General features: G+C 52.0%; 7 protein-coding genes across 7 annotated transcripts; 2 read left to right on the top strand and 5 right to left on the bottom strand.

Moving 5' to 3' along the window:
- Nucleotides 1-18: 18 nt before the first annotated feature.
- F5J12DRAFT_714291 (uncharacterized protein) lies at nucleotides 19-3,797 on the bottom strand (the record flags this gene model as incomplete). Its single annotated transcript, XM_051740882.1, has 8 exons — nucleotides 19-774; nucleotides 816-950; nucleotides 1,008-1,361; nucleotides 1,414-1,458; nucleotides 1,516-1,652; nucleotides 1,709-2,360; nucleotides 2,652-3,087; nucleotides 3,151-3,797. 8 exons carry the CDS (start codon nucleotides 3,795-3,797, stop codon nucleotides 19-21), a joined length of 3,162 nt encoding a protein of 1,053 aa, XP_051603714.1.
- Nucleotides 3,798-4,577: 780 nt separating this feature from the next.
- Nucleotides 4,578-5,874, bottom strand: F5J12DRAFT_903614 (uncharacterized protein; the record flags this gene model as incomplete). The annotated part of the gene is made up of 7 exons (XM_051748427.1): nucleotides 4,578-4,632; nucleotides 4,695-4,918; nucleotides 4,984-5,115; nucleotides 5,176-5,255; nucleotides 5,328-5,613; nucleotides 5,669-5,785; nucleotides 5,836-5,874. The coding sequence occupies 7 exons, from the start codon at nucleotides 5,872-5,874 to the stop codon at nucleotides 4,578-4,580; spliced, it is 933 nt and encodes a 310-aa protein (XP_051603713.1).
- Nucleotides 5,875-5,965: 91 nt separating this feature from the next.
- Nucleotides 5,966-8,284, bottom strand: F5J12DRAFT_390026 (DnaJ-domain-containing protein). The gene is made up of 7 exons (XM_051739181.1): nucleotides 7,987-8,284; nucleotides 7,893-7,931; nucleotides 7,603-7,841; nucleotides 7,498-7,553; nucleotides 7,264-7,443; nucleotides 6,879-7,211; nucleotides 5,966-6,821 (listed from the first exon to the last, which is right to left on the bottom strand). Exons 1-7 carry the CDS (start codon nucleotides 8,038-8,040, stop codon nucleotides 6,151-6,153), a joined length of 1,572 nt encoding a protein of 523 aa, XP_051603712.1. The 5' UTR covers nucleotides 8,041-8,284; the 3' UTR covers nucleotides 5,966-6,150.
- F5J12DRAFT_390068 (BCS1 N terminal-domain-containing protein) lies at nucleotides 7,897-9,816 on the top strand. Its single transcript, XM_051739182.1, has 6 exons — nucleotides 7,897-8,192; nucleotides 8,248-8,283; nucleotides 8,337-8,645; nucleotides 8,705-9,017; nucleotides 9,070-9,307; nucleotides 9,361-9,816. Exons 2-6 carry the CDS (start codon nucleotides 8,281-8,283, stop codon nucleotides 9,743-9,745), a joined length of 1,248 nt encoding a protein of 415 aa, XP_051603711.1. The 5' UTR covers nucleotides 7,897-8,192; nucleotides 8,248-8,280; the 3' UTR covers nucleotides 9,746-9,816.
- F5J12DRAFT_960642 (S-adenosyl-L-methionine-dependent methyltransferase) lies at nucleotides 9,334-10,904 on the bottom strand (the record flags this gene model as incomplete). Its single annotated transcript, XM_051749932.1, has 6 exons — nucleotides 9,334-9,868; nucleotides 9,927-10,344; nucleotides 10,403-10,499; nucleotides 10,550-10,728; nucleotides 10,778-10,815; nucleotides 10,857-10,904. 6 exons carry the CDS (start codon nucleotides 10,902-10,904, stop codon nucleotides 9,791-9,793), a joined length of 858 nt encoding a protein of 285 aa, XP_051603710.1. The 3' UTR covers nucleotides 9,334-9,790.
- A 125-nt stretch (nucleotides 10,905-11,029) lies between these two features.
- F5J12DRAFT_903610 (BET3 family protein) lies at nucleotides 11,030-11,817 on the top strand (the record flags this gene model as incomplete). The annotated part of the gene is made up of 4 exons (XM_051748426.1): nucleotides 11,030-11,098; nucleotides 11,172-11,369; nucleotides 11,423-11,647; nucleotides 11,698-11,817. 4 exons carry the CDS (start codon nucleotides 11,030-11,032, stop codon nucleotides 11,815-11,817), a joined length of 612 nt encoding a protein of 203 aa, XP_051603709.1.
- On the bottom strand, nucleotides 11,628-12,570 carry F5J12DRAFT_806824 (uncharacterized protein). Its single transcript, XM_051744635.1, has 3 exons — nucleotides 12,493-12,570; nucleotides 11,978-12,443; nucleotides 11,628-11,927 (listed from the first exon to the last, which is right to left on the bottom strand). The coding sequence occupies exons 1-2, from the start codon at nucleotides 12,538-12,540 to the stop codon at nucleotides 11,991-11,993; spliced, it is 501 nt and encodes a 166-aa protein (XP_051603708.1). The 5' UTR covers nucleotides 12,541-12,570; the 3' UTR covers nucleotides 11,628-11,927; nucleotides 11,978-11,990.
- Nucleotides 12,571-12,572: the final 2 nt, after the last annotated feature.

The following is a 12,572-nucleotide window of genomic DNA, read 5'->3' as shown; positions in this document are numbered from 1 at the left end:
CCGGAACTAAACGAGCCCTCACGAAAGTCGGCTAAAATCTGCCAAAGGAACGGTAGGGATAGTGGTAGAATTAACTGGAGCAACCAGGCCGAGGGAGAACGACGCCGTCGGGAGGCTACCCGTTGACTGCAGTAGTGCCGCAGTGTCCATGGACAGTGTCCGTTGTGACGGGTCAGGCACCGGCACTGGTGGGTTTACTGGGGCTCGAATCTGTTGTTGAAGAAGGGAACTGGCCGTTATTAGCACATCTACTTCGCTCGATAAGGGCCCAGTAATCTCCACTGCTTGGGCAACAGCGGATTGCGTAGCTACGGAAACTTCGTTGACGGTTACGGCTGCAGGTGGTGGTGGTAGCCCAACAGACATCTGACTTACAGCGGCTGCCGACCGATCAGCAGCCACTTGGCGAGCAGCCTGAAAAACAACTTGCTGAGCCGCCGCTGCCAAAACGCTGGGCTCTGGTACCGAGACGTCTGTGCGTTGCCCTGTGACCTCTTGGTCAAACGCCTTAGCGGTCATAGTAAGCACGTGCTGTTGCTTCGCCAGCGCTTGAAGCTCATGTCCAGCGTCGCTCGCGTTATTGGTTGATGCAATGACTTGCGATTGCGCTTCCTGTGCAACTCGGTGGGCTGCCGTGGCAAGCACTTGCATGACCTGGGCATCGTGCGTCGTGACAGGAGGCGCAGGTGGGGCTAGGACAGGTGCCTGCGTCCTTAATGACCTGGTATTTATATTATCAGAACGGTTACCAGGAGTGAGGTTGGGGCCGCAAACCTGGGTGGTGTGATAGACTGAGCAATGCCGTCGATAGAAACGCGCTTAGGTCTGTGCACGTCACCATTCATCGAACCGCGCCGGGACCCGGGGAATGATGTGTCCAGGGTTGAAACAGGTGCGATATTTAGGTGGAACGTCTGAGTAAGTCTTTCCTCGACGCCATCCTGCACGAACTGCTCCCTCTCGCGTCAGACACTCTATCAACGATGTAGAACATTTCCACAACTTACATGCGCTTCGACGGTGATATCACAACTCTCCGCGTCCGGGGTAGGGGTACCCTGCAAAACATCTCCCTCCCATGACAGCCAAGAGGGAAGAGAGGGTGAACTATAAGTAACGTTCAAGTTCGCTCGTGATGCTTGGGGATCCCAAATACGAGGAGCCCAAGACCATCGCAAACCCATGTAGGCCACGCTGGGTGGTGAGCCTGCAAGCCTTCTGTAAAAGGGCCGGAAGGCCCATCCCCCATCTGGATTCTTCTTTGCGTCTATATTCCATATATGGTTACCTTTTGATTTTGTCTTCTTCCCCTCTTCATTGAACCGGGAGATGTAAGGTTGACTCCAAAGGTAGTTTCGTATCTGTGGTAATCTCATAATGAATGTGAAGAAGCCGTCTAATGAGAAAACTAACCTTCTTCATGGGAATTTTTTCTTCCGGATAACCTTGCTTCGCAAGCTGTAAAATCATTTTTTTTTTACCGTACTGCAAGATTAAAGTGAGAAGGAAACATACCTCTTCGAGGAACGCATTAGTAAAGGCCTGAATACGAAATTTGAATGGTCGGAAGTCGGGAGATTCGTCCAACCGTTGCATCTTCTTCGCCATCAGAGTTTGATGAATAGGTTCACCCTTGGCGTCCGTAGCCTCCACTGTAATCCCGGCGGTCAGAGGGATTTCCTAACTAGGAGCGTTAACGACCACTTACAATTTGAGCAGATATTGTTCAAGAACTCGAAGAAGATACGATCAACTTCCGCACGGTACTCTTGTGGGACCTCGTTCCCATGTGAAGTTGTTGGTGGTATGTTCTCCGTTGAATGCCTGGTTGCCAGAGTGCCCGGTCGGCCATTGAGAGCGTTCGCAGGCCAGGGAGCCTGGGCAGTAGTTGAATCAGGACTAAATGACTGCACGCTTGCAGGATCTGCAAAATCGGAATCGTTTTCGTTTTCACCTTCCTGGGAAGACGCGGGGCTATGGGCACCCTGGACTGGAGCTACTGGTGGGAGGGAAGCAGGTTTCAAGAAGTCTAGGGCCCCTGAAGCCCGGGGAACCTCAGGTAGGCCGAACGCAAAGGTGTTACCGTAACTGCTAGTGAACGAGCCTGATCGTGAAACTCTACCGACAGGTGGGCTAATCCCTGAAGTCGTGGTGAGGGGTCGTGCCTGCGTAGGAGCAGTTGAAAATGAGGCAGCTTGTGAGAACATAATCGGTCCTAGGGCTCCGCTAGTGCTGGGTATAGGATGAAAATTGGAAAGATTGCTAAACGAACTTCCTGAAACTGTGTGCTGGTGGTTCCGCTGTGGTACAGTTGTGACGCCGTCAGACCACGAAGATCCGACAGTCGTAGCAGGGGTAAACTGAGATGGGTGTACCACTGAGGTAGTCATCGCTGAAGTTGCAACAAAGTCAGTTGAAACAGGAGGGGCCGCCGTCGCCGAAATAGGTATGGGTATGCCTGGTATCGATGGTTGAGGCTGGTGAGAAAGTAGCGTAAAGGCAGGATGGGGAGGACCAGCAGAACTCGTCGGCCGTGATGCGGGTTGCGAGGGGGGATTCGCCGAAGCGAATGATGGCCCAGTGCGGGAGTCAGGTACAGACGAAGCGACTGACGACGAGAATACAGGAGGATTGGTTACGGGGATAGGAACAAAGTGAATAGATGTATCCTCTTGCGGTTCTCGCTTCAAAGCTTTCTGAACCCGATCACCAGCCATTGACGAAGCGCACCGCTTGCGCGACAGGTCAGAACCATCACCATTACTCAGAGCGTCCAATGGGCCCGACTCTTGGCTTCCTGCTGGGGAGGAAAATTGCATGACAGGCTTGCCAACGTCTTGTGGGCCGCTAACTACTGGGTTACGCGCGGGAGGAGAAATGCTACATTTCGTACCCACCGCCGAATACCCTGAGTAGCGCCTTGGGGACGAAGTTCGCGACATCGATGGCGGGTCTGATATTTGAGTGGCAGCAATAAGCTCAGATACCATATTGATAGTTTTCTTGAGTTCATCTATTCTCGCCTCTGCTTCGAAACCCTGACCAAGAGAACAGGCGGCACTCGCGGATTGCGCCGTCTGAGCAATGCTGTGTCACAAAGTACCGATTGAGCAATTGCTTTAGGTCGACAATTCGGCAGCATATACTTACGTCTTAAGCATGTCCCCGACGACCATGAGGCTCGTATCCGAGGGTGCGTCCGGAGACGTGTCCCTGGCACCCAAGCAGGAACCATTGGCGTCTCGAGGCGGGAAGACAAAGGAGGGTTCCTGGGTGATTGGGGGTGCCGCAGCGCTCAAAGAGGAGAAAGAGACGTCAGAGCCGGAACTGAGTAGGGTACTAGAAGGGGATGCGGAGAGGGAACATGGAGGATTGGAGGTGGCAATCATAGCAGTGGATGGGTCTGGTATTGTGGAGGTCGGGGAGATGGGGAATGCGGAGGATATACCGAGGACGGGTTGAGCCCCGGAGGGAGGACTTGTGGTCGCTAAGGGGCGGACAGGGAGATGGGTATCGAGGGGAGAAAAGGAGACTGCTGGAGGGAAATCAGAAAGAAGACCGGGGAGAGGAGGACAGGCAGCAGCAGCAGTCTGTGGAGGGTTTAGAGGATCCATGGATGAAATGCCAGCAGAAGGGGGTGACGCGGTATCGGGTAGCGGGATATGTAAGGTGGCGGGGTCCACAGCAGAATGAGGATACATGGCCAGCGGGTCGTGCTGGGCCTGAGCTTGAAGCTGGAGGGGATCTGGTGCATGTGCAGGTGGCACTGGCCCGATTGATGGGAAGCTCTGCTGCATGGCGTCTGCGGGCGATGGGATTGGACTCGTGTGCATGGAGTCTGGAACGGACATGGCTCACTTCACCAGTCAAGTCAGCAGACCAGACCAGCAACAAGCACCCGACTAATACCCAGTCTACCTTGACCGAAAAAGAAGAGAAAAAATGAATGAATGAAAGATAGCAGGCGCGTTGATCGTCGATGGCAGTCACTTCGAAATGAAAGGTATCAGCACCCGGTCAACGTGGAATCGCAGAAAAGTACGTTGTGACGAGCCCCAGCCGACGACACAAAACAACAACACGCAAGTATATGTCTGATTTGCCTTTCTGTTATTTTTTTTTTTCTTCTGTAAGACGCAATTTACAGCGCGCACGTCGACCCGGGCATGCCACACTGTCACACGTCACACGATTCAATATTCCCTCGTCACAGGCACACACCATCAGGCATCAATATTACATAATCAAAACAAAGAATTTTGTTTGAAGGTTATTGGCATCCCCTTTGGGACCGCATCATGAAATTATGTAATCAACCACGGTCATGTGATCTCCGCCCGCTCCTCGGGATACTGTATCTCCTGCTGGATCTGCAACGTGTATGCGTATTACCTCGCTGTACATACATCCCTACAGAACGTCGTCTGTCAAGAACTTTCCAAACCCGCTTGTCATCAGCAACCACTGGCCACGCAGGCACCTCACTGATGACATGATGCAGCTCGCCTGGAGGATCGTTCATGCGTAACCCGGTCGCACTTGCTTGCGTTGATACCGTCAGCCCTGCCTAATCTCCATCAGTAACGTCTACGACCAGGAGATCGTGATCGTTCACGATCTCTCCGCCGATCACTGAACAGCCAACCATGTCACTTCAGTCACCTCCCCTTGGGGAAAAACTAATCTCGACTCACTCATATCGAGACGATGAATGTCTCTCATATCCTCTCTCACGGTCCCGATCCCGGTCGTCACGTGAAGCCCGGTGATCGCCTACACGTTCACTGCCTGCCCTCCCAGAGGCCCCCGGCGGCCCTCCGGAAACTGACCCCGAGGCCGGCACAGTCATCTTGCGCTTTTCCCTTTCTTCCCGAAACTTGGAAAGCATATTCCGCAGTTCATGGTAACCCAAATGCATCTGTCACACACACACACACGTCAGCTTCCATTCCCTTCACTCCCACTAACCCTGAAACAGCTTGCCTTTCCGCCAAAGTGGTCCGCGAGCCGGCGATCCGAATCCAGCACAGATAGATATGCACCGCACACATCACAAACACGAAGCTTTTGATGTCCGGATGCTCCGGATGTGTCTGTGAGTTGTTGAAGTTCACGCTAGAATCACGATCCCTTCCCTGTCACCACGCGCCAAATGCACAAAGTAATATGACCAACCTCTTTCTCCGCTTTCTCACTCTTCAGCGCCTCGATGGCAGCCATCTCCCTCATTGATTCTTCCACCTTTCCCTGTTCACCTGTGTGAGAAAGAAAATCAAAGTTTAGCAACAAAGGCCCTCATGTCGTTCGGAATATCACAGAATCCGCACCTAGAGTCTCGATCTTCTCCGTACCACCCTGAATAGCCAATTCAATTTCAGCAATCTCCCTCATTAAATTGGTCGTCTTTGCATTCTCTTCCGGAGTCTTTTCCAGCCTCCGATGTGCAGCCCTGATCCTCCTGTCACACTCGTCCACGAATGCAAATATATTCGCTTCGTATTCCATTTGGAACTTGTGGAAAATAGGATCGTTCGGATTCGCCTCCCTAGCCGCAAGGAACTCGGTTTTCAACCGTTCCGTGTGTGATTTCGGACATGCACCAAGATCCATTTTCTGCGTAACACCTAGATAAGCTGTCATTGACAGCAGGAACACGAGGGATACCCACTGTATTCGTGAAAAGAGTATGCGGACATGTGCCACAAAGGAAGTTACGACAGACTTTTTCATCCGACCATACCAGGTTCGCGTTGGCGACACCCATGGCCTCAGGACCCATCATTTGCTAGACAAGACGTCAGCATGATTTGCGCGAAGACAGCGGAGACAACGCACCTCCAAGAGCTTCCTTTGCATTTCAGCGAGTCGACCCATGTTGACTAGACAAGAGCTGGACCGTGTCTTCGTTCGTCGAGCGTCGGTTCGAGTACAAGCTTGGACGACGTTTCGTTGTTTGTCGTTGTAGCAGGTGGCGTCAAACATGGCCAAACAAACTCTAGCGACCGTAATATTAATTGGTATTATTAGCTCTAGTGAACAGCATTGAACACAGAGATGGATATGCGAATGTACATTATACTGACAAAGTCCACTTGCTGTACGTACAAAAGTCATGCAGAAAAGTCGTGAAGTGCAATCGAAAAAAAAAGCTCAGCTGCCTTGTCCTCGGCTGCGACCGCGGCCACGTCCACGTCCACGTCCTCGTCCACGTTGCTTGCCTCGTCCACTGTCGTGTTGCGACCACTCTGACGGTACAGCGTTACCATGTGACGGTGGGAAAGAGGGTCGATGATATGAACTCTGCCCTTGTGGGTCGACTGCGCGTTTGCTGGATCGATCATGAGCCCCGCGACGATTACCTCTCGGAGCTGGTTTGTCGTTTGTGTGTGAGCTTGCATTCGACGACGGGGAGACACCCCTTTCACAACCCTGGCAAGCGACTTGAGGTGTGGGTGGCGGCGTGAAGCCGCCAAAACTCATCAAGATATTCTGGATCTCTGCATACTTCCCTGTGGCATTCCCCGCCTTCGCAAGCAGCACCTCCCTGCTTTCAGTTGATGTAATACGAGTCCACGCATCGCTGATATCCATGGTACTGGCGAGACCCTTGTCGAGTATCATCCACACAACTTCGGGTTCGACAGATTCCAGTGCCATCGAAAGGAGATTATTTGGCGACGCCAGGCTGTATATTGCGTTATAATCCTCATCATGTGGATTGTAGGCATCGAAGAAATGCTTCACGATCGAGAGTTGGCCGTGCTGAAGCGCCACGTGAAACGCCGACAGTCCCAATGAGTTACGTTCCTCTGGATCCGCACCTGAGAAGAAACGAGGCTCATCATGAGAGAGCGGTCATTAAAGCTGCGTGCACGTACTGTGTGCGTCTAACCACTTGACCAAATCGACATCTCCATTTTGAGTAGCAATGTGCAACAACGTTTCTGTCGGGTCCTGGGGTTGTTCCTTAACAAAGCTTTCACAGCCCAACTTGACTTCCCCACCCGCAGGGTCGACTGAGTCTTCCCAGATGGCCTTCTTAACTTGCTGTGTATCGCCTGCTCGAGCTGCGGTGAATGCAGCAGATCGCAGGGTTTGAGAACGCCACTGCTGGGCCTCGAGGGATTCGGCGGCCTTGCGACGACGTACTTCAGCTTCGGCTTTCTTAGAAGCTGATTTTTCTCGTTTCCTTTGTTCTGCTTCCTTGCGTTCTGTGTGTGTGACATTGGCAACAACTAGCGAGACAAATTTCGGCCACCCTACCTTTTTCACGCATGCGTGCTTCAAACGCTTTGCGGTCAGCCTTCTGCTGGACTCTGCGTCGTTCCTCTTCCGCGCGGCGCCGTTCTGCTTGCGCTTGTTCTTCGCGTTGGCGCTGAAAACGCGCCTCACGCTGTTGCGGTGTCTCAGGGGCCCTCGGCTGCCGCTGGTCACGATATGACCCTGTGGTGTACCGTCAAATAGGATGCAAAACATGCAATGAATTGGTTAGCTTACTATATCTATTATAGCCAGGCCCCGAGCGCCCCTTCAGTATCTCTTCAAAGAAGTACCTGAGAGGGTTCTAAGTGGACCGGAAACGCTGAGAAGACTATATCATACATAAAGAACGCCGTGCGCTCGGCTTCCCAGTCGTCATCGGCGCGGTAGAAACCATACTCTTCCGAGTCGGAATCGAAGTAGAAGTAGTCGTCGTGGTCGTCATAGTCATCATCTGTGTAGGAGTGGCCACCGGTCTCTATGTGTCTTTGAATGATGCTGTACGCCTCGCCCAGTCGTTGAAACTGGGCCGTAGCGGCTTCGTTTCCCTGATTTTTGTCAGGATGGAGACGAAGCGCGAGCTGCAGGTATTAAGCGGTCGATTCGAACGCGGTCAGGAGAAGATAGCCTACCTGTTTGTAGGCAGATCTGACTCGCTCCAGTGGCACACCCTGGGTGACATAGTCTCTGAGTGCTTCCGACGGTTGACTGCGAATGCTACGCTACCTGCTCCAGCCCAAGTTGAGCGTATGCCTCGGTGAGGACCGACTGCTTGACCATCTGGTGGCTTGGAGAAAAGGGTGGCCCGTCCCGACACGCGACGCGCTCCGATTGCCTTTCAAGGAAACCAGAATCTTTGTCCTTAGACCGGTGCAGACAGCCATGGCAGAAAGCCTAGCGTCGTCCATTCTCAGTGGGCTTTTGGGTGACAAGTGCGTACTCAAAGCTGCTTGCATGTAAGTGTCCAGACTTGACCAGCTCATCAAGTGCAGTCCTTACTTCCAGGCGGGTTTCGGTCTCATGGTACGCCTAGTTGTCTCCTTCTTCACATTAAACTCACTTGCACGCGATCACAGGGCGTCGGCGTGGGTCTCACCGCGCTCCGACAAGGTGTCGTACTCGGGTCGACAGCTCTGCGTCGACGTCTTCTTGTCACTCTCGAGGTCAACAACAAAGACCGTGCCTATGAGTGGTTCCTCGCATGGTTGGCTCATAACTCCACCGCAGTGTCGCAGCAACGTGTTACAGGCAGGTGGTTCCGAAGTCACCAGCTAAGCGTTGAGACGGCGGTCGAACAGCGCAACAACGGAAGCTCGTCCGCCGTGTTTAGGCTGGTGGCCGGGCCTGGTACACATTGGTTCAGGTACCGTGGTGCCTGGATGCAGGTGGGTTGCAGCTGCCAGAATCCCAGTCATAGATCTCAACCACTAACACTTGCCTGCAGATGAAACGGGAGCGCGAGACACGCGCTATGCAGCTCATGTCTGGTACACCATGGGAGACCGTTTCGTTAACGACCCTGTCGCGCGATAGAGACCTTTTCCCCCGGCTGCTTGCTGAAGCACGGGATTTGGCCATGAAAAATCAAGAAGGCAAGCTTGTTATTCGCACCGCGTGGGGTATAGAATGGAAACCATTTGGTCAACCTCGACAAAAGCGACCCCTTCATAGCGTCGTATTGCATGCAGGAGTAGGCGAGAAAATAGAACAAGACGTTCGCGCTTTCTTACAGCGAAGGCAGTGGTATGCCGATCGGGGTAAGCAATAAGCGTCCCCGTATGCGCTAAGCTCCACCCATCACATTTCCAGGCATCCCTTATCGGAGAGGATACCTGTTGTACGGCCCTCCGGGCTCGGGCAAGACTTCTTATATCCAAGCATTGGCTGGTGCACTCTCATATGATATCTGTTTACTTAACCTCTCCGAACGAGGACTCACCGATGACAAACTTATTCATCTGTTTTCAAACGCCCCCGAGCGCAGTTTCATACTCATCGAAGACGTTGACGCCGCCTTCAATAGACGGGTACAGACGAGTGAAGACGGGTAAGACGGATTTAGGGCTTTCGTTTTTAGTGCTTCTTACAATCCACCACCAGATACCAGTCGGCCGTAACATTCTCAGGCTTCCTTAATGCACTCGATGGTGTCGCATCGGGCGAGGAGCGCATGGTATTCATGACCACTAATCATGTCGATAACCTTGACCCCGCTCTGATCAGACCAGGTCGCGTGGATCTCAGAGTACTTGTCGATGATGCGTCTCCATCTCAAGTTCGGACACTATTCACACGGTTTTACGGTGGTAGTGAGGATATCCCCCCAGAAGACGTCGCTAGGCTGGCTCAGGAACTCGAGGTCCTCACAGCAAACGAGATGCGCAGCGGACGACGGATCAGTATGGCTGCTCTGCAAGGCCTGTTCATAAGGAATGGTGCTAAGGAGGCTGTGGAATCTTGCCAAGATCTCTTCGTCAAGAGATAGACGGGTATGCTACAAATGCACATAACAACTGACGCGATGGAGATTTCAAAAAATTGATTTTCGTTTCCGGCCCGTGTATTTTGAGTCTCGAGGAACACCCTCTTTGCCTCGTTGGCGGTAAAGCTGAAGGTGATGTCACTTGTCATGGCTCCGAGGCGAAATCAAAGGGAATGTGGCTTGCCTCTTTTTTCTTCAATATCCAAGCTTTGTCTTTCACTCCTTTTCTCTTCCCGGTACGATCTCTTCTCTTCTCCTTCTCGCGCCTTCTCTCGAATCGTACATGATCATCCTCTTCCCCTTCCAAACCTTTGGGCAGTTGCTGACCACCACCACTGCCAACAAACAAACATAAGAAGACCTTCTTTGCCTTCTTAGAATTCGGATAATCGACGACCACGCCGCCGCCAAAACCAGCTTTCTGGGCTATCGAGGTGATGAGTTGTATCTGGTCATCTGATGATGGATAGAACTGGAAAACGGCACGGGATGGATTCCTTAAAGCTGAATACAGGGTAGTGAAGAAACGGTTCAGGCGATACGGGGGCGATGATGTTGGGTGTGAGGTCTCAGCGTTGAGTAACCACTGCAGAACAGATATGCTGCAAAAGATAAACATCTACGCGGCTGCGTAATACAGAGTAAAAAAACTGCCCACACCTTATTGCACCGTCAAAGCTCCCTGGACGGAAGCCGAAACCTTGACCGATGTCTTGTAAGAACAGATCACCATCGACCTCCCTCTCTAGCGCAACCTCTGATACATAAATTAGGGAAAGATGCAACAGTGACTGATGACCCACTCACGAAGCATACTGGGGGCGATATCGACGCCCGCCCATACGTATCCTTCTTCGTCCAGTATCTCTCCAGATAATCCAGAACCACAGCCAACGTCTAACAAGAACACGGGCTGACTGGACGGTATGTTTAGTAGCTCGAGTGCTCTGTAGGTCATATCTGCTTGAATTTGTTGATTTCGGGTGCTTGTGAGAAGTCAGGAGGTTGCTAAAGTCATGATTTGAGACTGCCCACTTGGTAGTGTACTTTTTCGCTTCCGTATCACCATAATACTGCAAAAACATTGTCATTAAACAAATCCTTCAGCAGACACGAATGTACTCGCAAATTCTGGGGGCGCTTGAAGCTCTGGACGTGACATTATTTTAGCAGACTCGCGGGGGGACGACGAGGAGCAGCAGCACACCTCCATCGTGTAGATGTTATCACGTGACCCATATTAGGATGTCTTTAAGATCGACCCATCAGCACTAGCCATCGCCAACGATGGCGACGCCCAGTAAGCAATACAAGGCCATTGGAGAGGATCTTTGGAAGAGCCGCACGGAGAAAGTCGTGAGTGACACTTAAGCTCGGCATTCTTGCAACTCGACGATCGGTAGAAGACCCTGACTAACTCTCAGATCAGAATGCAGAGCTGTTCGCGTTGACATATGGCGCACTCGTCGTGCAGCTGATCCAAGACTACGAGGACTACGGGGAGGTGAATAAGCAACTAGAGAAGATGGGATATAATATCGGAACGAGGTTAATCGAAGATTTTTTGGCAAGGAGTTCGGTAGGGCGGTGTTCTGATTTCCGTGAGGTCGGGGAAGTAGTGGCTAAGGCAAGTAGAGTCGGCTCGTGTTGTCATTGCAGACATGCTTATACAGTACCAAGGTTGGCTTCAAATCGTTTCTGAATATCACTCCAACGGTGACCCATCCACCACCGACATCGAGACCAACCAGTGTCCAACAAACTAGCATACCGACCTCGTCCTTCATCCTCACCTTGGACGAGAACCCGCTAGCGGAGTTCGTCGAGCTACCAGAGGAAGCGCTTGAAGGTGGCTTGTGGTTTAGCAACGTTCTGTGCGGAGTACTGAGAGGGGCGCTGGAAATGGTATCTCTTTCCGTGCAGTATTGTGGGCGTTCCATTCATCGGTTTTGCAGGTACAGATGCAAGTGCAAGCAGAGTTTTTGTCGGACGTGCTACGGGGCGATGAGACTACAGAAATACGCGTCACTTTGCTGAAGTACCTGGAGGAGGAAGTGCCGATGGGAGATGAATAGAAAATAAAAATCGTGTGTTCTAGCATTGTATTTCTATCGTAAGTAGTTGCTGGGAGCCATCGCGTGCAGCTGCCAATCATTAGTTCCCCCCTGAATCTACCGAAAGATTTCTGCACAAGTGGCCCAGCTTAATTGCGAAGGAGTATAATATACCACATACTGTAAGCGAATTCTCAACCAAAGCGATTGACCCTGTTGAGCTTCTTCGCCGTCTTTGCATTGGACTGTGTGTTCTGTCCTCTGACGGGCAAACCCATTGCATGTCTCTTCCCAACATAGCTCCCGATCATCCTCTGGTGTGCGATGTTCTCCCTGACAACCCTTCTTCCCTCAGCCTCTATCTTCAAGTTTCTGAGAGGTTCGGCACCGGTGGGTTTGGAGAGTTCGGTGACACGCTTCCGAAGCGCTTCTATTGGTGTTGAGGCAGGTGGTGGTTGGAACGTCGGGCTGGCGAGAGGCATGCGGCGGAGTGGGGGTGCAGTAGACGGAGAGGCAAGGAAGGAGGCAAGTTCAGTTATTTGCTGGGCAGTTAAGTCTCGGATTTTGCTACGGTCATGTATTTGCAGTCGAGCGCAGAGACGCTGTGCTGTTTTATGCCCGATGCCATAGAAGTTGGTCAAGGCAAGCTAAGACGCTGTCAGTCTGGTAATGCCTTGTCTTCGTATCTACACGTACCCTTGCCAATTGCATGTCAGGTAGGGCGACGCCCAGGACGTGGACCATGTTGGTCGATGTAAAGAAGGAGAGATTCCACT

Source organism: Pisolithus orientalis, assembly GCF_024613125.1.
Source record: "Pisolithus orientalis strain OTSU chromosome Unknown F5J12scaffold_4, whole genome shotgun sequence".
Lineage (NCBI taxonomy): Eukaryota > Fungi > Basidiomycota > Agaricomycetes > Boletales > Pisolithaceae > Pisolithus > Pisolithus orientalis.
The sequence above is the reverse complement of the archived record's forward strand: the minus strand, read 5'-3'. Positions and strand labels throughout refer to the sequence as shown.